This window comes from Canis aureus, chromosome 2, assembly GCF_053574225.1.
Source record: "Canis aureus isolate CA01 chromosome 2, VMU_Caureus_v.1.0, whole genome shotgun sequence".
In the NCBI taxonomy this organism is placed as follows: domain Eukaryota; kingdom Metazoa; phylum Chordata; class Mammalia; order Carnivora; family Canidae; genus Canis; species Canis aureus.
Genome location: NC_135612.1, coordinates 46856271 through 46878439, shown reverse-complemented (window position 1 = coordinate 46878439; position 22169 = coordinate 46856271). Strand labels below are relative to the sequence as shown.

General features: G+C 36.6%; 1 protein-coding gene across 7 annotated transcripts in view; it reads left to right on the top strand.

Moving 5' to 3' along the window:
• Positions 1 to 22169, top strand: part of MCTP2 (multiple C2 and transmembrane domain containing 2) — a 245520-nt gene that overhangs the window by 35155 nt on the left and 188196 nt on the right. For 3 of the 7 annotated variants that reach the window (XM_077870933.1, XM_077870923.1, XM_077870943.1), the window contains exon 2: positions 16691 to 17228. In XM_077870933.1, coding sequence (XP_077727059.1) covers positions 16761 to 17228 — 468 coding nt within the window. In that variant the 5' untranslated portion in view covers positions 16691 to 16760. Of the gene's footprint in view, positions 1 to 12598; positions 12781 to 13322; positions 13412 to 16690; positions 17229 to 22169 lie in introns of all 7 variants that reach the window. The other 4 variants (XM_077870949.1, XM_077870898.1, XM_077870909.1 and 1 more) reach the window with 2 other exon arrangements.

The following is a 22169-nucleotide window of genomic DNA, read 5'->3' as shown; positions in this document are numbered from 1 at the left end:
TAGGGTTGGCTTGAGCTTATGAATGCTTTGAAAGATTATGTTATGAAAGAAACTACTGGCTTAGTGTTTTGAAAATAGGGCAATGAGAAACTGTATTGATGTTTATTTAAAAGATAGATATTATTTTTTAAAAGATAGATATTTGTGTATAAGTTTCTTCTTACTTTTGAGAGGTACAGCCATATTTCTCAAAGATTTTGCTTTGTGGGGGCACCTGGATGGCTCAGTCACTTCAGTGTCTGCCTTCAGCTCAGTCGTATTCTCAGGGTCCTGGGATTGAGCCCCATGTCAGGCTCTCTGCTTAGCGGGGAGTTTGCTTCTCCCTCTCCCTCTTCTTCTGTGTTCTCTCTCCCCACCTCTCAAAAATAAAACCTTTAAATAAAATAAATATTTTGCTTTGTATTCTGAAATATTTATATCAATTTGGTGGCTGACCGGTATATACAGTTTGTTAAACATGCTCTGTTTCACACCAGAAATGGTGTAGGAAGATATGTATAAGGCCTTCTTTGCTCTGAATTAATGTCCGTCTTTGGGCTTACCTTTCTGTTACATTTTTATATCCTAATATGGCTGCTGCAATATGCTGTTTACTCAAGAGAGATATGATTTTTACTGGAAATTAACATCTTCTTCTAATTCTATCCCCCATCGGTAATGTTCTAAAGATAGTTTAGATGTTCTGCTTCTGCTGGTAATTCCTAGATGAGGAAACCTTTAAATGTGAAAATAATGTTAGGCAGGACATTTGAGGTTTGGCAGTTGTTTTGCAATGTAGATACCAGGTAAGAGATCGGTGTGTGTGGTTTAATATGAGGTCATTAAACTCAAGTATGTGAAGAAGTAAATTACTTTCTCTTAACACTTGGTGTGTATTGTTTATTGGACAATGCTTGATTTAAAATTTTTTTATTCACTTGTTTATTAGACAGTGCTTGACTTTTAAAATTTGGGTCTCTAACTCCATGGCAGATTAAGAAATATTCTGATAAGGGAATCAAGACAATTGTGTGTGAGTGTGTGTAAGCACACACATATGCATGTATGCACTGGCAAATGGTGGGGAGCAATTTCGTCAAGAGATAATTATTGATTGAACATTGTAGCCAGAGAAGCATGTGCCTTTAGCAAGAAGATTACATCCATCTACCTCAAGTGTCCTCAGCTTGGCCTACATCTGTCTTCCCCTTCAGCCTAATTTTATCTGTTGCCTTTAAGTTTTCCTTTCCTACAACCTTCACGACTTACCCAGTCAGGCTTTCTTTCCCCTCCTGCCCCCACAGCAAGTCATACCAAGATTACCAATAAGCTCCATTGCGCCACAAGGATGCTTTCGGGACTAGTGTTATCTGCAAGCAGCTCTTCATGCTCTTGACCACTTCCTCTATAAAATACCCTTCCTTTATCTTCTCTGTTTTGGTGTCTAGTTGTCATAAGGTGGCACCACCCCCCCCCTTTTGTTTTTCATTCTCTTTGGCTATATCTTTTTAATGTCCTTTTGCAAGTTTATCTTGCTCTAAAAGACTGTTCACTGCTGGAGTTCCTTCAGGCTCATGCCATCTTTCCATTTCATATTCTTTTTTTTTTTTTTTTTACAGTATTTAGTTTGGATTGGCCACATAACTAGTGCTTTGTGGCTTATAGTTTTATTTTATTTTTATTTTTTAAAGATTTTATTTATTTATTCATGACAGAGAGAGAGAGAGGCAGAGACACAGGCAGAGGGACAAGCAGGCTCCATGCAGGGAGCCTGATGCGGGACTCGATCTTGGGTCTCCAGGATCACAGCCCAGGCTGAAGGCAGCGCTAAACCACTGAGCCACTGGTGCTGCCCCATTTCACATTCTTCTTGACAAACTTAACCATCACTGTGCCAACAGTTGAATGCCAGTCTCTCCAAAATCTTGTCTTTAGACCTGATCTCTCAGCTTCACAGTCATCTACTCTGCTACCAATATGGCTTTTCCAGTGAACTTCTGAAACACAGAAACCAAGACTGATCGCACAATATGCACTTGTGAGTGAATAGCCCTAGTAGTTTTTAATTGGGCTGGACTCAATCCTGATATACTCCTTCCTCTCATTCCTTTTATTGAGTTCTGTTAACTCAGTGTCATTACTGTTAGTACAAGAAAGGTACTGAAAAGAAAAGAAGAAAGCTTTTCTTTACTGATAAAACAAGAAGACAGAAGAACATAGATCTAAGCAACACAGTCAATCAGCTTCAATTAATTGACATATATAGAATTCAAGAACTGCAGAATTGACTATAAATTGGGCCATAAAAAAGCCCCCATTAGCAGAAGAATGAAAACATATGGATTTTCCTTTCTGACTTAATTCTTAGGAATTAAGATAGAAATAAATAACGTGAAGATAACCTGACAATCCCATTTCTTTTTTAGAATTAAGTACTATGCCTCTAAAACAAAACAAAACAAAACAAAACCCTATGTATCATATGGAAGAACTTAAGATGGAAATTAGAAAGTATTTTTAATTAAATGGCAATGAACATATGATATACCAAAGCTTGTTTGATGTAACTCACTCAGTCCTTAGAAGGAAATTTGTAGCATTAAATGGATAAATAATGGTATAATCCAAAAATCAGTATCAAATTTTGTCAAGAATTAAAAAAAAAATCAAACACAGAGAGTATAGGAAGAATGAAGGAGTAAATATAAGAACAAGAATCAATAAATGAAATCAACAAAGAAGAGTTAGTAAACTAATAACCCCTTGTGAGACCAATAGGATGAATAATATATAATATATTACCAATATCCTGTTACCTATTGAATTAGAAGCCCTGGTCAGCACATAAAGGAAAAAAAAAATAGATGCTTTAGAAAAGATTAAATAAAATTGTCTTCATTTGAAAATAATTTAGTGGTCTACATTGAAAACCAAAATTAATTATAATTTATAAACAAATTATTAGAATTAATAAGTGACCTCAATAAAATGGTAGAAATTAGAATTCATGTATAAAAGTCAATTGTTTTCCTCTATACCAGCTACTCAAAATGAAAATATAATACAAATATCAATAGTTATAAAATGATTTGGTACCTATAAATTAATTTGACAAAATATGTCATAAGTTGCCTATTATGAAAATTTATATATACATACACACACGCACACACAAATATATATGTGTATATATGTATAACATGATCAATTAAAGGCTATTAAAAGTTATAGATACTATATGATTCAATGATCTTGCTACTTGGTATTTACCCAAATCAGCTAAAAATTTATGTTTGCTCAAAAATCTGTGCACAAACATTTATAACAACTTTATTCATAATTGCCTCAAATTTTAAGCCACTGAAATGTCCTTCAAGAGGCGAATGGATAAACAAACTGGCACATCCATAAAATGAAATATTATTCAGCAATAAAAATAAATGAGCTATCTCAAGCCACAAAAAGGTATAGAGGAGATATAAATAAATATCGCTACGTGCAAGAAGCCAGTTTGAAAAATCTGTATAGTGTATATTTCCAACTATGTGACATTCTGGAAGAAACAAAACTATAGAGATAATAAAGAGATCAGTGGTTGCCAGGGGCTCAGGGGGAGGGAAGGGAGAAATGTATAGGTGGAGCAGAGGGAATTTTTAAAGGAGTGAAATTATTCTGTGTGATACTGTAATGATGGATTCATTTGTCCAAACTCAGAAATGTACAAAACAAAGTGTGAACCCTAGGGCAAATTATGGACTTTAGTTAATAATAATATATCAGTAACACTTCATCAGTTGTAACAAATATACCATATCAATGATAGATGGCAATAATTGGAGAAATTTTGTGTATTGGGGAGCAGAAGGGATATATGGGAACTCTTGTACTTTTGTATAGTTATTGTATATACCAAATACTCCTCTAAAAAATAAAGTCTGTTACAAAAACAGACAAAGTAGTCATATTCATGGTTAGGAAGATAATGACATCTTTTTTTTTAAAAGATTTTATTTATTTATTCACAAGAGACAGAGAGAGAGAGAGGCAGAGACACAGGCAGAAGGAGAAGCAGGCTCCATGCGGGAGCCCGACGTGGGACTCGATCCTGGGTCTCCAGGATCACACCCTGGGCTGCAGGTGGTGCTTAACCGCTACGCCACCGGGGCTGCCCAATAATGACATCTTAAAGCCGTCCTCAGATTAATTTGTAAAGCAACTACCAACTAAAATTTTTAACAATTTTATTTGGAAGTTAAGAGTATTAGTCAAACAAATGAATTCTAAAATTTACACGGGAGAGCAGAGAAAAAAGAAATCAATCTGAAGAACCACAACAAGGTTGGAACCTTACCCAGCTAGATACCAAACCTATAGTTATTGATTTTGTGATTTTAGCACAAGTATCAATAATCAGATATACACCTTATATATGGAAATTATATATCTAATAGAGATGGCCTTATACATCACTAGGAGGTAGGGTAGGTTTTATCAATAAAAAGATTCCTTGAAATTTGATTATGTACGTAGATAAAAAATAAAATCTTACCCTCTTCTCAAACCATAAGTAAACCATAAGTAAAATAAGGAAATTGTTTACTTATTATTTAAAAAAAACAAAAAATTGTTTTTTGTTTAAAAACAAAAATTGTTTAAAAACAATTTAAAATTGTTAAATTTTAAAAAAAATTTAAAATTGTTAAATTTAAAAAAAAATTGTTTAATTTTAAACAATTTAAATTGTTTAAATTTATTTGTTTAAATTTTTAAAAAATTAAAAAGTCAATTTTCAGAATTTTTCCAAGAAAATATATAAAAAATATATTAGTGATCCTGAGGGTTTTAAACCATACCCACTGCACACATGCCGCACAAACACAACATGTAAAAAAAATCGATGAATCGATGAATTCAACTCACCAAAATTTTTCAAATGTGAATCTTGATACCACATAAAAAAAGTTTTTAAAAGTTACATATTGAGTAGAGTTTCACAGCTGAAAGTACTAAGGAAGAATTATTATCAAAAATTTTAAAGTACTGTTTCAAATAAGAGAAAACTAAGCTGTCAACCCGATAGAATAATGGGTCCCCTATCACAATTTAAGATTGGCAAATATTAAAAAAGTCTTGCAGTGGTAGGTACAGGCAAAGACATTGCCCAGTGGAAACTCATTGGCTGATGTTGGGTATATTAATTAATATATCTACTTTGGAAAACAGTTTGGCAATACTAGCTAGTCAAGTTTAGGATACATAAAACCTGAGTCAACTATTCCACTCTGAGAAAGGGTATTTCTCAATGAGATTTATTGGTAATTTGGGCAGGACGAGTCTCTTGTAGGATAGGATACCTTTCATAACTCTGATTTGCTCCCACTCTGTATGATTTATGCCCCCGACCATGGTCATTGAAACAACCATTCTTCACATGTTTCTAACCACTTTTAGAGGGGGAGTCCAGAGCTCATGAGAAGAACTCTGAGAAAAACTAACATTAGCACCAGAAGACCAGTCTATGTATAGTTTTTAAAGTATGGTTAACTCTATTTTTAGTAGTAAAATAGAGTAAGCATCTTAAATATACATCTGCAGGAAAATAAATAAATTATAGCATCTTCTAACAATACAATAGTATTCCACCTTTAAAATAACTTTAATAAAGCTACATTTATCATTGTGGATACAGTTCCTGAAGGAAATGTTGATTGAAAAGCATGAAATAATATGCCACTTATATAAAATATGTAAGAAATCAAGTTTATAATCATGAAAAGTAGTATTCTGTTTATCCTTAAATCATATATAACAAAATACATGGATAGAATAAATACAGTTTTAGAATACTGATTACTTCCAGCAGGGCATGATGAGAGAGAGTCATCAGAGAGGAGCACACAGAAAATATAATTGTATTTAAATTTTTGTTCCATAAGGTGTGTCACTAGTATGTTCTATGACTTTCTATACACATTGAAGAAATCTGAGTTTAAAAGGACAGCAGTGGGAGTGGATGTGGGAACATATAACCGAGGCTGAGAATGTTTGAATAGAGTTAACCCAGAGGTCCGAAAATTATTGTGGACTGAGTTGAATGAAAAAATCAGGTAGGGCAATAAGTAAGGTCTAAGGCCTTTACAACTATTTAGAGCAGGAAAAACCAGGAAATATTAGATTTAGGGTAAATATAGTGATATAATGTTGTAACCACCCCCCCCCCCCACACTATTTATTTCATGTTTGCAGAACACTTTGATGGATATGACCTCCCTGGATCCTACCAAGGGATATGATAATACAATTAGCCATAAGTAGGAAAAGAAGTTCATGGTACTTGATATAGGAGTAAGTTACTAATTAGCTTTTTTACTTGACTTAATTTCTTTAGGGTCAGTTAAAGTGAACTATAGTGTGCTAAAGAAATTTGCATTTATGGTCTCCAAAAGCCAGTGTTTATACTCGTGTCATGACTATAGAGAATTAGAAAGTTGCTAGAATTCTAAGCTGATTTCATTTAATTAAAAGACATACGGTAGAAAGCACTGGGAAAGATAATGGCCCACGTGATCTCTGTGTTCCCTGATAATATTGAGATGTCCTGCAAGGTGTTCCAACATGAACCCGGTTCCATTTTGCTGCCAGAGCACCACTTTAACCAGAAAGTTGGGTTTCTGGTTCCTCTTGAATGTTGCTGTATGCTGTTCACAGTTAAACATGGCCCATAGAATACCACAGATTTGATCAACTGTTGTTCATCTCTCAACCTCCCTTGAAGACCCATCAACGTATTTATGTTGAGCTTCCAGTCTGTTCTTGCTTGTATTTTTAAAATTTCAATGCTGTAATAAGATTTTCCTCTTCTCCATCTCCTCCTCCTCCTCCTCCTCCTCCTCCTCCTGCTGCTGCTGCTGTACCTTTTCCTCCTTCTGCTTCTTCCCTGCTTTGTTCTCTTTCACTCTTGGTAAGGAATAAATCAGAATAATTTAGAATATTTCTACTTCTTCCAAATCTGTCCATTATGGCAACTTATGCTAAAACATTTGAAGTTCCAACTGAGGGGGTCCCTAAGATCATTCCCAGGTTTGGTGGGTCTTTAGGAGGACTCACTGGACTCAGTATTTGGTCTTATAGCTATGATTTACTCTGAGAGGATACAAAACAAAACCAGCAAAGGGAAAAGTATACACAGGAAATTTGGAGGAAACCAGGGACAAGCTTCCCATTGGGGTCAGATAGGAATTGTGATAACACATGATATGTTGTCTAGCAGTGATGCTCAATAGAGACATTTTTTTCTATTGGGTTTATATTGGGAACTGGTCACATAGACACTTTCTGCCTAGCATGTACCAAAACTCCAGTGTCTTAGAAGGAAATACATGTTTGTTTGCAAGTACAATTTAGACAGAATGAGTCACTCTTATACTCACAATGGGTCCTTGTCAGTTAGGGTGATTGGAAACCTTCCAATTCTTAGGTTCCCAGATGCCAGCCAAGGGCTAACCTTGCAAGCAGAATTAAGAAGTCAGCCATCTCAGACCTGCTTATTGTGCTTTTCTGCACAATGATTATTCTTTTGTTGAATGGAATGTTAACTTCCCAGGGCTCATTTAAAAATTATGTATACCTTTGGTTAAACTCATTCTGGTCATTTCAGAGAGAGAGAGAGAGAGTGTACAATTGTGATTATTCTTCAGAGCTTGGAATAAGAGTGTAAGTCCAAGGATCTGAACACTTGAGAGACCTCAGACCCTTCTCCTTCCTTTTATTCCTCTCCAAGTGGAGTATGAATTATAAATGACTGATAAAGAGAGGAGAAATTCTGGGACCTTTTTCTATAGATGAGATTTTAAAGAGACAAGTAGTTGGGCAGAGTTTGGCCTTAACCAGAGGAGACAGGAACTTCTTCTCTGTTAATGCATTTTATTTCTTTCCAAGAACATATGTAGTGGAATCAAAAAATATATCCAGTCCTTTTGGTTGATCTTAATTTCGGAGGGGTTTCTGTCTCTATGATGATATACTTAGTAATACATCTGATTTGTAGAATGATTCCTTCTCCCTCAGTTGGATTACAGATTTAGTAGCAAGTTGAATGATTGATTGGAAGCTGCATTTTAGGGGGAAGAAAAAGGCAGATTTATTTTAAAAGCAGATGCATTTTCTTTTTCTTACATGAAACTGATATGGAGAGATTTTCCTAATAAGGATAGTCTCACTTAGTTAACATTTTTGTGGTGAGGAAGTTGTTTCTACTACAAGCACAATTAAGTATAGTCAGATGTAAAGAGTCTTTTTTTTTATTTTTTTATTTTTTTTTTACGTTTTTATTTATTTATGATAGTCACAGAGAGAGAGAGAGAGAGAGAGAGAGAGAGAGAGGCAGAGACACAGGCAGAGGGAGAAGCAGGCTCCATGTACCGGGAGCCTGACGTGGGATTCGATCCCGGATCTCCAGGATCGCGCCCTGGGCCAAAGGCAGGCGCCAAACCGCTGCGCCACCCAGGGATCCCAGATGTAAAGAGTCTTATCCCCATACCATCAGAATGCTAAATAATCCTTCCACAGAATGTTACTTGCCTTTATGTGTTCCCATAGGATGAGTCTATGCTGTCAGACTTTCATTTTTATTGAATTTCGTCTAAATTTTTCTTTTTCTCCCCAATTTAACAGGATGTGATATGAAATTTTCTTTCTTCTGGTAATAAAAACATTTTAATGGTTAACTACAAAGATAGTAATGACACATTCTGACTAATAGTAACTACTTGCTATGTCATTTGATATTTAGATTGTAAAAACATACCCTTTTTTTAGTATTGACACCTAAAGGAGATCTTTGAGAAGCAGTGTCCATCATTGCTATTGAATAATATGCATAATAATCACTTATGCTGTTGTCATTCTCAGACCTTTTTCTGAGTGCTTCTTATTCACACAGTGGTTTTGGTGCAGGTTCTATCAGATACTTTTGGGCGGGCGTGTAAAAGGTTTGCTGTGCTCTTTCCATTTGGCCAATTGCTAGCAGCCAGCGGGGGGATGTCTAGGTTAAAACCATAATAAATGAAACTTCCATTAGGCTTCTGGGCTCTGGGCCGTTTCCTGTAAAGACTTTATCCTGCCGTTAGTGGTTTGAAGAAACAGAATGCTTCTGTTCGTTCAGTAAATGAAAGCTCAATTTTATCAGGTTGGGTAGCACAGGTATCTCGTTTTGTGAAGAGATTCTGCTCCTGATGCTGATAGTTTGCAGAACACGGGTTGACTGTAACTTGTAACTCTTTGGACATTATGATAATAACCTATGAATGTAGGTAGAAAAATGGAACAAATATGTTTATTTTTTTAATATTCTTTGAGGTGGGGAAAACTGAATATCCAGATAGTTAGATTTATCTCATCAGCTTTTTCTTCAAACCTAACTGTTCCTTGAGTTTATTCTTACTTTTAGACTTTCTTTATTCAGAGAAATGCATTGTTAATTGGAGGGATAATATTTTCAAGCATCAAAGAGACCACGGGCCAACAGTGTATTAGCTTTATGCACCCCTCTAAGAACACTTTTTTTCTTCTGGGCACATATTTTAGTATTTATATGTTTGTAGTTCTGTACATCTCATTCTGTACTTACTTGCACAGTGGGGAAATTAGGGTTGGGATGATTTTGCAAAACTCACTAGGAGAGTTTGGGTTTCAGGTAAAATGGAATAAAACCACTCAAACCTTTCCTTGCCCACTGAACACAGATATTAAGCCAGGGTAAACAAAACAAAACAAAACAAAACAAAACAAAACAAAACAAAACAAAACAAAAAACCTTGGTGAAGCTAGTTTAGGTCTCTGAAAAGTAAATATAATCATGCAGATGAGGGAAAACACCAGAATTGAAATACCATTGAATTAGAGGTGAGTTTACTATTTCCACCTCCTCTGCCAATACCTCTGAATTCAATGCAGTCCACAGTCTAGGAGTCAATATCAAAGGGTTATCTGTAGAACATGTGACTTTTGATATTAGGGTTGTGAGTTCAAACCTCATGTTGGGCATGGAGCCTACTTAAAATTTAAACAGCAGGGCAACAACAAAATCTAGGAGTCAGTATTGGAAGCAGATGGAGAAACCCAAGAGACACCCTCTAGTTCTTGTTTAAGGAATAGAAAAGAAAAGTCCTAAAATTCAGAGAGAAGGGAGAAATCCCCCATTTTTTCATCTCTCTTTTCTCCCATTTTGTCATGCCCTGGCAATCTTGTGGCCAAGGCAACAGCCACAGAAGCAGCTGACAGTAGAAAAGAGCAGGAGCCAAGACAATGAGTGAGGGGGATGTCCTTCCTATTTTGTGAAGCTGTAATTTTGAGGGCGGGGCTAAATCATTGTTTCTTTTTTTCTTTTCTTTTTATTTATTTATTTTGTTTGTTTTAATCTGCATCAACCCTTCCACTACGTGTGACATCACAGAAGTGGGTTGTTTCTGATTAGAGGAGTGATGAAAAGGTACTCTGGAACCAGAGAGTATCAGGGAAGACAGCTGAGAAGAGGGGCTCAGGAAACGATTCCATAATGTTTGTGAATTTTTGAACTCACTATAACCTGTACATTCATGTATCTGACCATGATTAGCATACCATCTAGTTTGGGAATGTAGTTAATGAATAGAATTTCATGCAAGTTTCAGAGTGACCTCGAATGGGGCGTACCCAGAGCAGATTTGAATGGCCCTTCATAACTTTTGAAAACAACATTGACATCAGCTCACAGAATGTGGGTTGGAATTTATGGTGAGAAGGTAATCAAATCAAATGCCTGGCAAGACAATAATCTCAACATTCTCCATAGATTTAATAAGGCAAAGGATTTTATAAGAATGTTCAGAATGGGGCAGCCCGGGTGGCTCAGCGGTTTAGCACCGCCTTCAGCCCAGAGCCTGATCCTGGAGACCCCAGATCGAGTACCACGTCAGGCTCCCTGCATGGAGCCTGCTTCTCCCTCTGCTTGTGTCTCTGCCTCTCTCTCTCTCCTCTCTGTGTATTCTCATGAATAAATAAATCTTAAAAAAATGAAAATATGATTTTAAAGCAGCTATTAATAAAATGCTCCAGTGAATAATCATGAATTTTGAAATAAAAGGTAAATTGAAATATATCCATAAAGAAATAGGAAATATGTAGTAGAACCAAATGGAAATTTTAACATTGAAAAATAAGAGTCTCCTTATCTTACCCTCTCTTACCCACACCCAAATTCCTTACTACATAAATTTGATTAAAAAAATGGAGATGACAGCGGAAAAAATCAGTAAACCTGAAAGTAAATCAATAGAAGTTTTATAGTGTGAACAAAAGAGAGGAGAAATATTGAAAAATAATGAACAGAGACCCTGGGACTGTTGGGCAATAACAAAAGGCATAATGTTTATATTATTGGAGTCCCAGAAGGAAGGGAGAGTATGGCTAAGAAGTATTCCAAGAAATAATGGCTGCAAACTTTCCAAATTTGACAAAATATATAACCTTATAGATTCAAGAATCTGTTACGTCAAACAAGATAAACTGAAAGACACACACACCCAAGCATATCATAACTCCCTAAAACTCAGGACAAAATCTTGAGAGCAGTCAGAGAGAAAGTGACACCTTATCTGTAGAAAAACTGTGATTCAAATGATAGATTTTTCAGCAGAAATCATGGAGGCCAGAGGAAATGTCATACCATTTTTAAAGTGCTGAAATAAAAGTGCAGAGTCTAGGATTTAGTGAAAATATCTTTGAATGTGAAATTAAGATCTTCTCATATCATGTAAAACCAAGAGAATTTGAAGTCAACAGACTTGCTATAAAATAACTAGTTAAGGAAATTTCTTAGACAGATGGGAACTGACATAAGACATTTGTAATATCAAGAACAGACGAAGTGGTAAATATAATAGGCAGTTCTTCTTGAATTATTTAAAATATGGTTCATGATTGAAATCAAAGTAAAACCTTGTCTGATAGGAATTTTATAAAAAAGAAATATAGCCAAAATCACAATTGAATTAAAATGGAATACTAAAAAGGCAAAGGAAGGAAGGAAAAGCAAGGAATGAAAACAGAAGAATAAAAAACAGTGGAAACAAACCAAATATATTGGGAAACCTTAATATAATACAAACATCAATTATTATATTAAATGTAAATGGTCTGAAGAAACTAAAAGAGATTGTCAGATTGGATTTAAACAGCAAGAAGATAGAACACTTATAACAACAAACTTTCAAAATACAGAAGCAAAACCTAAAATAACTGAAGGATAAATAGACAAATTCACAATTATAATTGAGAAACCTCAATATAATTGAGCATTCCTTTCTAGGTAATACTAGTAGACAGAAAATCATCAAAGATATAGAAAAATTGAACCATCAACCAGCTAGGTTTAAAAAACATTTATATAACATCAACTAAATGCTAATTGGCTAAAATATTTCTAATGAATATACAAGCAATGCTTTTTAGCATATTTTCAAGTTAAGCTGTGAAATGTGAATTAAATAATGTATTTGTGTCTTGCTAATGTGAAATACAAGTTTATGTTTAGAACAACATTTTAATTATTTTTTATTAAAGATTTTTATTTATTTGACAGAGAGACACACAGAGAGCACAACGGGGGAGCACCAAAGGGAGAGGATCTTCACTGAGCAGGGAGCCCAATGTGGGGTTTGATCTCAGGACCCCAGCATCATGATCTGAGCTAAAGGCAGATGCTTAACCAACTGAGCCACCCAGGTGCCCCCAGAACAACATATTAAAAGGCAGGAAAAAGTGGTAAAATATTTTCAAAGCTATAATGACTCAATGTGAAATAATTGAAATAATAATAACTTAAAAACCAGACAGCATTATCTTAAATATTTACTCTGTGCCAAGCACTATTCTAAGCACTTTATATAGACGAATTCATTAAATCCTCATTAGACATTGTTGAGGTAGTTATGGTTAAGCTCTGTAAAACACAGTAATGAGATACAACTTGAATAAATTGGGTTAGATATCAAAATTTGAATTATGACAACAGTATCAAAAAATAAATAATAAAAAATAGCTTTTTTTGACTGAATATTTTCTGTGCATTCAACACTGTGCCTGGCACTTTGTCTCATTTTATTTGTACACTAGATTATATAATCCCCATTAGATAAGTGAGAAAATTGAGGCTTAGTACAACGACTTGCCCATAATATACCATCTAAGTAAAATATAGCAAAGCAAAATTCCAACCCCTGGTGTCTGTCTCTAGAATCCAAGCTCTTCATCTCTCCATTACTTTCTTTCTTTTCTTTTTTTTTTTTCTCCATTACTTTCTGAAGATACTCCATTTCATCCCGGAAGCAGCCCTTGCCTATACTGGTGGCCATTCAGCAAAGCTGTAGACACTCATAGTCCTGCTCTTCAAAAGGTAGGGACTTCCCAATGACTAAATATCCTGTCCTAGAGTAAGTTAGGGCTAGGTACAAATGCTTGGAGACCTTAATTTTAGAAAATATGTTTCCTTGTGGCTCTTGGCCTCTTTTATGCTCAGCCAAACATGTCGATGTTAAGTATAGGCCAGATCAAAATTACTTGACCCCACTGTTCTTTTTCAAGGATTTTGATCCTTTGGGATCAAAGGAATAGATCTTTTTGAAGGATCTATTCCAAAAGGATCTATTATGAGCTACTTGATACATAGAATAAGGTTTATTTCTCCAAATTTGTTCTTTTTTAAATTAAACACTAAGACCTTAGATAATTATTTTTTTAAATTTATTTATTAGTTTTCATTATGATAGGTATACTCTCTAATCATTGTCCCCTATTTACCCCATCTACTCACCCACCTCCCCTCTGGTAACCATCACTTTGTTCTTTAGTTAAGAGTCTACTTTTTTGGTCTCTCTCTCTCTCTCTCTCTCCCCTTTGATCATTTGTTTCTTAAATTGTATATATGAATGAAATTATGTAGTATTGTCTTTTTTCTGACTTATTTCACTTAGCATTGTACTCTCTGGCTCTATCCATGTTGTTGCAAATGGAAAGATTTCATTCTTTTTTATGGCTGAGTAATAATACATTGTGTATGTATATCTTCTTTATCCATTCATCTCTTGATAGGTATTTGGGCTGCTTCCATAGCTTGGCTATTTTAAATAATGCTGCAATAAACATGGGATGCATGTAGCCCTTTGAATTAGTGTTTTTGTATTCTTTGGGTAAATACCCTGTAGTGCAATTCCTGGATCATAGGATAGTCTATTTTTAATTTTTTGAGGAATCTCCATGCTGTTTTACGCAGTGGCTGCATTAATTTGCACTCCCACCAGCAATGCATGAGGGTTCCTTTTTGTTGACATCTTTGCCAATACTTTTTTCTTGTGTTTTTGTTTTTAGCCATTCTGACAGGTGTGAAGTTATATCTCATTGTAGTTTTGATTTGCATTTCCCTGATGATGAGGGATGTTGAGCATCTTTTCATGTATCTGTTGGCCATCTAGGTATCTTTGTAGAAATGTCTGTTCATATCTTCTGCCCATTTTTAATTGGATTATTTGTTTTCTGGGTGATGAATCATGTAGGATCTTCTTATTTTTTAAAAGGATTTTATTTATTTATGAGAGACACAGAGGCATAGGCAGAGGGAGAAGCAGGCTTCTACCAGGGAGCTTGATGCAGGACTCCATCCCAGGACCCTGGGATCACGACCTGAGCAGAAGGCAGATGCTCAACCACTGAGCCACCCAGGTGTCCCTCATACAAGTTCTTTATATATTTTGGATACTAACCCTTTATCAAATATATCATTTTCAAATATCTGCTCCCATTCAGCATATTGCCTTTTAGTTTTATTGTTTCCTTCACTGTACAGAAAACTTTTATTTTGATATAGTCCCAATAGTTAATTTTTGCTTTTATTTCCCTTGCCTCAGGTGACATATCTAAAAAATGTAGCTTGGGCCCATGTCAGAGATTACTGCCTGTGCTGTCTTCTAGGATTTTTATGGTTTCAGGTCTCACATTCAGGTCTTTAATCCATTTTGAGTTTATTTTTGTGTTGGTGAAAGAAAGTGGTCAATTTAATTCTTTTGCATCCAGATTTGACTTTGATTTGATCCCTAATGCGTCCGATCTGTAATATGTCAAATTACCTTCTTTCCTACATAGCATTTACCACTCTGTGTAATTACATATGTATTTGTGAAACATTCCTGTCATTCACGCTTAGCTGTTTGTGGGAAACACTTCAATCTTGCATTCTCAAGCTAAAGCTCTAAAACTTGCATTTCTTGAGATTTCCATTATAGTTTTCTCAGTTTTTCTGACTTGGTACATTGGAACAAGAACAGACCTCTCACTTCTATAAATGCTTTTTTCTTTAGTCAATCTTATTTTAATATAAAGTTTTAAAATATCAGGTAGAATTTTTGTTGATATGAGTATGTATTTGTCCTTCCAGATGCATCTGTAATGCTGGAAAGAAAGATAATAAGTTCAAAGCAGAGATTGGCCAGCTACCATCTGCTGCATTTTTGTAAATAAAGTTTTTTCAGAACACAGCCACACTCTTTCATTTAGGTGTTGTCTGTGTCTTTGATGCCAAAATAGCAGAACTGCATAATTGTGATACACCATGTGGCATGTAAAGTCTAGAATATTTGCTAACTGGTCTCATACAGAAACTGTTTGCCTACCCTGGTTCAGACATTAAAAGGCCCTGGTTAATTGATCATACTGGTTAAAGATCCTGGTAGTAACTTTTGGCTCTTCTTTCCCTGAAAAGGACATAGGAAAGTAGTCTACATGGCTATTATTAACAAAAAACAAGAGATAACAAGTTTTGATGAGGACATGGAGGAAAGAGAACCCTTGTGCACTGTTGGTGGGAATGCAAACTGGTGTAGCCGCTATGGAAAACAAAATAGAGTTTCCTCAAAAAACTAAAACTAGAAATATCATATGATTCTAGGTATATACATCCCCCCAGAATGAAATCAGTATTTCCTCACTCCCTTCTTCACTATAGCATTCTTCACATTAACCACGATATTAAAACAATCTATGTGGTTATTGAGGGATGAATGGATAAAGAAAATGTTGTGTGTGTGTGTGTGTGTGTGTGTGTACATATACATATACATATATACATACACAGTGGAATATGAGTTAGCCATAAAAACGAGGAAATCCTGCCATTTGCAACAACATGGCTGAACTGGGAAGATGTTACACTGAGTAAACTAAGTAAAAGGAAGCAATCTTATGAAATGTATTTTTTTCACATCAACCTCATAGTTACATTCATTACTAGAATTTTTCTATAACTACTCTGATAAAAATCTTAAAAAATAGTTTCTTGGGATGCTTGGGGGTGGCTCAGTGGTTGAATGTCTGCCTTCAGCTCAGGTCAAGATCCCAGGGTCCTGGGATCAAGTCCCACATGGAGCTCCCTGCAGGGATCCTGTTCCTCCCTATACCTATGTTTCTGCCTCTCTGTGTCTCTCAAGAATAAATAATTTTTTAAAAAATACAGTTTCTTAAAAATGCTTTAAAAAATATTTGCAGACATTACCAATCAAATGTTTCAATCTTGATCAGTGAGAGGAAAGTGTGAGACTTTCTAGTCACGTTTTACGCATTGATGTGCTTGGCCACCACCAAGAAGACTCAGTTATGTTCTCTCTCCTTATATTGTGTTTTCTAGGAGCCACTGAAGTTGTTTCCCATAGAGAAGCACTCTCTCATGGAGTGATTGGTTCGGTCTTCATGCAGTCATGGATATGGATAAACCATCGGTCTGGGGCTCTTTGAAACAGCGGACCAGGCCTTTGTTAATCAACCTAAGCAAGAAGAAGGTAAAGAAGAACCCAAACAAGCCACTAGACCTAAGGGCAAGGCGTTCTCTGGACCGCCGTCTCAGCCTCTCTGTCCCTGACCTCCTGGAGGCTGAGGCCTTAGTCCCAGAGGGGCGGCCTTACTCTGGGCCCCAATCATCCTACACCTCAGTGCCCAGCAGCCTGTCGACGGCAGGGATCTTACCCAAGAGCAGCAGTAGCTCCTTGAAACAGTCTGAAGAAGAATTGGATTGGAGCCAGGAAGAAGTGGGCCATCTCCATGTGGTGGAAACAGACTCGGAGGAGGCCTATGCTTCACCTGCTGAGGACAGGAGGCCTTCCAGCAATGGCATCTTGGATCTGCTCCAGAAAACTCCTATTGGAGAGGATGCACTGGAAGAGCCAGAGGTGAGACCAGGGCTGGGCACTTTTCTGTTCCTTGTTCTTCTTTCCTCCTTTCGAAGGGTCCTTAGTGCCCTTGGAAAATTTGGTTAGGAGTTATTTTTGTGGTTATCTTGGCTGGAGAGAATGTCATTTATAAGAAATTTAAATCCAGGTGATATCGATTGCACCCACTGTTCCCATTTGTTTTAGGGTTGACCTCTGTGTATTTTAAAACTATTACAAATAACCTTTCTAGAGTACTTTAAGGCATTAAAAGCCCTATTGGATGAGTTTTCCTTTTTTCCATCTCTCTGGCAAAGAAATTAAAAGCATAACTTTTCCTCAAACGTTTTGCTTTAACTCTGTGAGTGTGTGTGTCTCTCTCTCCCAGCAGTGCTCAATGCTACTGTAGACAAAAATGCATGCTAATATTGCCAAGAAATGTATGTATATGTGTCTCCCTTTAACTGTTGGAGAGTTTCAACTTCCTCTTATTTCACATGTATGTGTGTGCATTTATATGTGCTTATGCACATGTGTGCACACTTGCCTATGGATAGCTTCACTTGCATTCTCTAAAAAACAAAAGGATAAAGACTGAAGGAATCAATGGATTCATTGATTTCACAAAGCTTTAATTTTTCAATAAGATAAAAGAGCCAAATACAATTAATTATGAGACAAATCCTGTATTTCTAGAATGAGTTTAATGTGTACATTCAGCTACCAGATTACTAAATTGTGGTGATCGGTTTAATCAGTTGTTCTTTTTTTTTTTTTTTTTTTTTTTTTTTTTTTTTAGTTTCCCATTAAGGGCACTAAAATAGGTTGTGGTGTTGAGGGAGGAAGTTAATTTTTTTTTAATTCTGAGTTACTATTATAATCGCATACAAAGCTGGGTATTCAATTGGGATTTTTGGTTTACCTTAAGAGCCAAAACCTGTTAATTATGTCATATATTTGGGTGTTATTACGGAATGGATCATGGATATTTGGACGATGTTGTGACCAGATTCTTTTGGAAACATTACAATAAGGCACCATTAACCATTAAATGACTTAACTATCTTTTCCCATACCATTTACCTTTATGAAGTTCTTTTTGTAACAATGTTATGATTGTTACTATTTTTGATTTTTACTATTTATAAATTTGAAATGTCTTTCTACTAATCAAAGCATAAATAAGGTGAATTATTAAAAATAACTCCTAATTCACAGTTCAGTGGAAAGGGGGTAACGTGAAATTGGATAACTGAAATTTATCTTCTTGTTACATTATTAACTGATTAGAAAAAAAATGGCTGGGTTTTGTGGCTTTGATAGACTAACACTCACAGATTAGAATATTTTTTTAGGGTTAATTTTTTTTTTTAAGATTTTATTTTTATTTAGGAGAGAGAGAGCGCAGAGGGAGGAGCAGAGGGAAAGGGGCAGTCTCCCCACTGAGCAGGGAGCCCTATGTGAGGCTTATCCCAGGACTCTGAAATCATGACCTGAGCCAAAACCCAAGAGTCAGATGCTTAACTGAGCCATCCAGGTGCCGTGAAGTTGTTTTGCTGACTATAAATATTTGAATACCTACTCTAACTCAGGCACCATGAAGGTTACGACTATGAATAGAGATGAATAGAAAAGTGACTCTGCCTTCAAGTTATGATGTATTCAGAGTCAGTTTTATATAGCTTTAAAGGTAGTATAAGAGGTCAGCAGAACTATCTATGCAAAACATCCAAGCCTTACCTCTTGGCAGCTTAGTGGATGGATGATATCACTGCGTGGGGCCTGACAGACATTCATGTGAGGCATTGTGCAAGCTGGTGTAGATTTGATAGATGTGGAAATATGGCAGACACAAGCCTGAAGTGTGGGTGGGGTATTTGGGGGTGGTGAGTATTTTGCTGCACTTGACATGGAAGTTTGGGGAACATTCTGGTGTGATGTATGCTGGGAAGGATGGGCTGTTCTGTCGGGCTGGTTAGTGATGGTGAACGGTTGGTTGGCAGATGGATGGTTGATAATAGTTACTTTCTCTTCTCTGGGCTGAATGCAAAAAATCTTGGAATATATTTATTTTAAATAATTTTCCTTTTTAACTCACCCATTTAAAAGAACACAAACTCCTTTAAAAAAATAGATTTTATTTTTAAGTAATCTCTGCCCCAAACATGGGGCTCAAACTTACAAACCTGAGATCAAGAGTCACGTGCTTGATTGACCAAACCAGCCAAGTGCCCCCAAATGCCTTTTTTTGAATAAGAATATTTTGCTTCTTTTATCCTGTCCTAGGATGTACAAGGTAGAAACTGAGACTGATCCTTCCGTGGCCATTTGAATGCCATGTATTTGCTTGGTTGTTTGTTTGCAGAAGATGGAGGGAATGGGCTGCAGCTAATCAGACCTATAGGATCACACATGATCAAGTCCATTGCTCCGCCTCCCCTCTTTTGTGCTCTGCTCCACCATATTGAGTGGGCTTCTCCCACTACCTAAGGATCCAGTTTATTACATACTGTAGAAGTTAACTACTCTCTTGCTTATCTTTCCCACTAGGCTCCACAATTTGGTCTGTGGGTAGGTCTAGGGGAGTCATATCTAATTTATCTTTGTTTCCTTAGGGCCTTACTGTGTGCCTGACACATAGCATGTGCTCAATCACTATTTCTGTATGAGGAAATCAGTGATAACCATGTGTGCATTCAGATTAGTACAGTTTTTGTTAGTATCTTTATTGTGAGTTCTCTTCAGTTTATTTCATTAGAGTCAATTTTTTTGTTGTTGTTTATTGGATTTTTTGGGGGGTAAGGGCTAGGGGTGAGGGTTAGGGGTTAGGGTTAGAAATATACTGTAAATGAAATTTCTTTTTGTATGATTTTACCTGAAAACAGACAAATGGAGACTTCTCAGCCTAAGTCCAATACTAGCTTTAAATCTGAATGTGTTCTCTGTTTTTTCAATGAAGATGGAAGTCCTGGTGAATCCATGTCATGTGAGTTTCGGGATTGCTTAATTTGTATCTGGGATATGGGTCATCTCTCTTCTCTCTAATGAATAGTGGACAGGTTACTATCACTTTCATGGAATGAGGAAAGCAATGAGGAGGGAAGAAAGAGTTGGCATGTGACAAGCCTGGTGTATACAAGGACAAGCAGATGTTTTCTGAGTATCCTTGGTATAGTTTGTTTTGTGTGTAGCTTTACAGAGTGAAGGTAAAGAAAGGAACATCTGTAGTCAGAGTACCCACTGGCATTTGTCTTACATGTTTTATGTCCAAGGGTAATTTCAAGGCTGAGCCTGCAGTAGTGGGATGGGATAAGACCCCAAATAATGGTGTTGTCTGAATGTTTTCCAGTTTTTTCCTAGTTCTGCCAGGGTAGCAATGAAGTAAGGAATGGGCTTATAGTTATGGGGAAATGGAATGAAGAAACAAAGAAGAAAATGAAGAGGGAAGAGGAACAAGGAATGTGAGAACATAGAAGCCATATGAAACCTTGAAATAGTCTCAATGCAGGTGCTCCAAGCAACCATAAAACCAGAGTAGAAGAAAGTAGGTTTAGAATAAAGGATACATTTGCTTGAAGAGGATTCTCCAGACTTTCTCTTGGTCCCCAGATTCACACTGCATGTTCCACAGAAACTTGATCTCAACTCATTTTGACAGAATTTTATCTTTCCGAAGGACCCTCACAAATGCAGACTGTTGTTTCTTGGTAGCATCACCGTTATTCATCTGGCCCCAGTAAAACACCTGTGAATGATGTGAATGATGACTGTTACACTTTCCTTGCTTTTCATGGTCTCTGATCTTCATTGATCCGTCTCACATCTGTCTTCTCCTCCCTTCTTCTCTTAAGGAAATCCTTTCACCCTTTTGAAATTTCACCCAGCTGAAATTCTCCTTTCCTGTGTGAATTTTCCTGACTGTACAATCAATATCTTCACCCTATCTTTGTTTACACAGCATTCCACTCTTGCTGTCATTGAATGCTAACCTCATTCTGCTTTCTTTCTTTCTTTTTTTTTTTTAAAGATTTTGTTTATTTATTCATAGAGACAGAGAGAGAGAGAGAGAGAGGCAGAGACACAGGCAGAGGGAGAAATGGGCCCCATACAGGAAGCCGGATGTGGGACTCGATCCCGGGTCTCCAGGATCACACCCCAGGCTGCAGGCGGCGCTAAACCACTGCGCCACTGGGGCTGCCCTCATTCTGCTTTCCGTAGAAATCTGTAGAGGGAGCAAGGGTTTGGAACAGGTAGACGGGGTAGAGAAAGGAAGGCAAATTGATAATCGGCATAGCTGTCACTGTATGTACGACCCTGAGAAGATCACCAGCCTCCAAGACCTGTATTAACTGTCCAGTGACACTCTGGCTTGGAGGACTGACTTATGATAACCCAATACTCATGACACTAAGTTGTAAATGACAAATTGTGACTAATTTGCAATAGGAATTAAATACTCTATAGATTCTAATATTTATTTTGATGTAAACAGCTCACTGTTTCATTGTCAAATTCTTTGGGAAGTCAAATTGTAATCAACATCAACTTCATTGAAGTGGAATGAGCAATAATTATATCAGGGCCTGGAAATACTTTGGAGAATTTGTTGAGTATGTATTAACTCCCTGAAGTCAGACTACATGAGATGAGAAGTCACATAGAATCAGGAGATGGTTTTGTGAACACAAATCTGTACACGGAGAACAGATAGGTTCTACACTGAATGGTGTCTGGTATGCCATCCATCTCACAATAGGGACTGAACTCCAAATGAGAGCTTGACATACTCACACTTTGTTTGCTTGGGCCAAGGACATCTGTATTCACATGCCAACCTGTCTAGGCCATGAAGCCACGATTCTTAAAGTCCTGTGGGATAGGCTCCCTCCTCCCTCCATAGGGTTCAGGGGCAAGTCCAAACTTCTACCCACGCTTCCTTGCATGACCTCTCCCTTTTTCTCA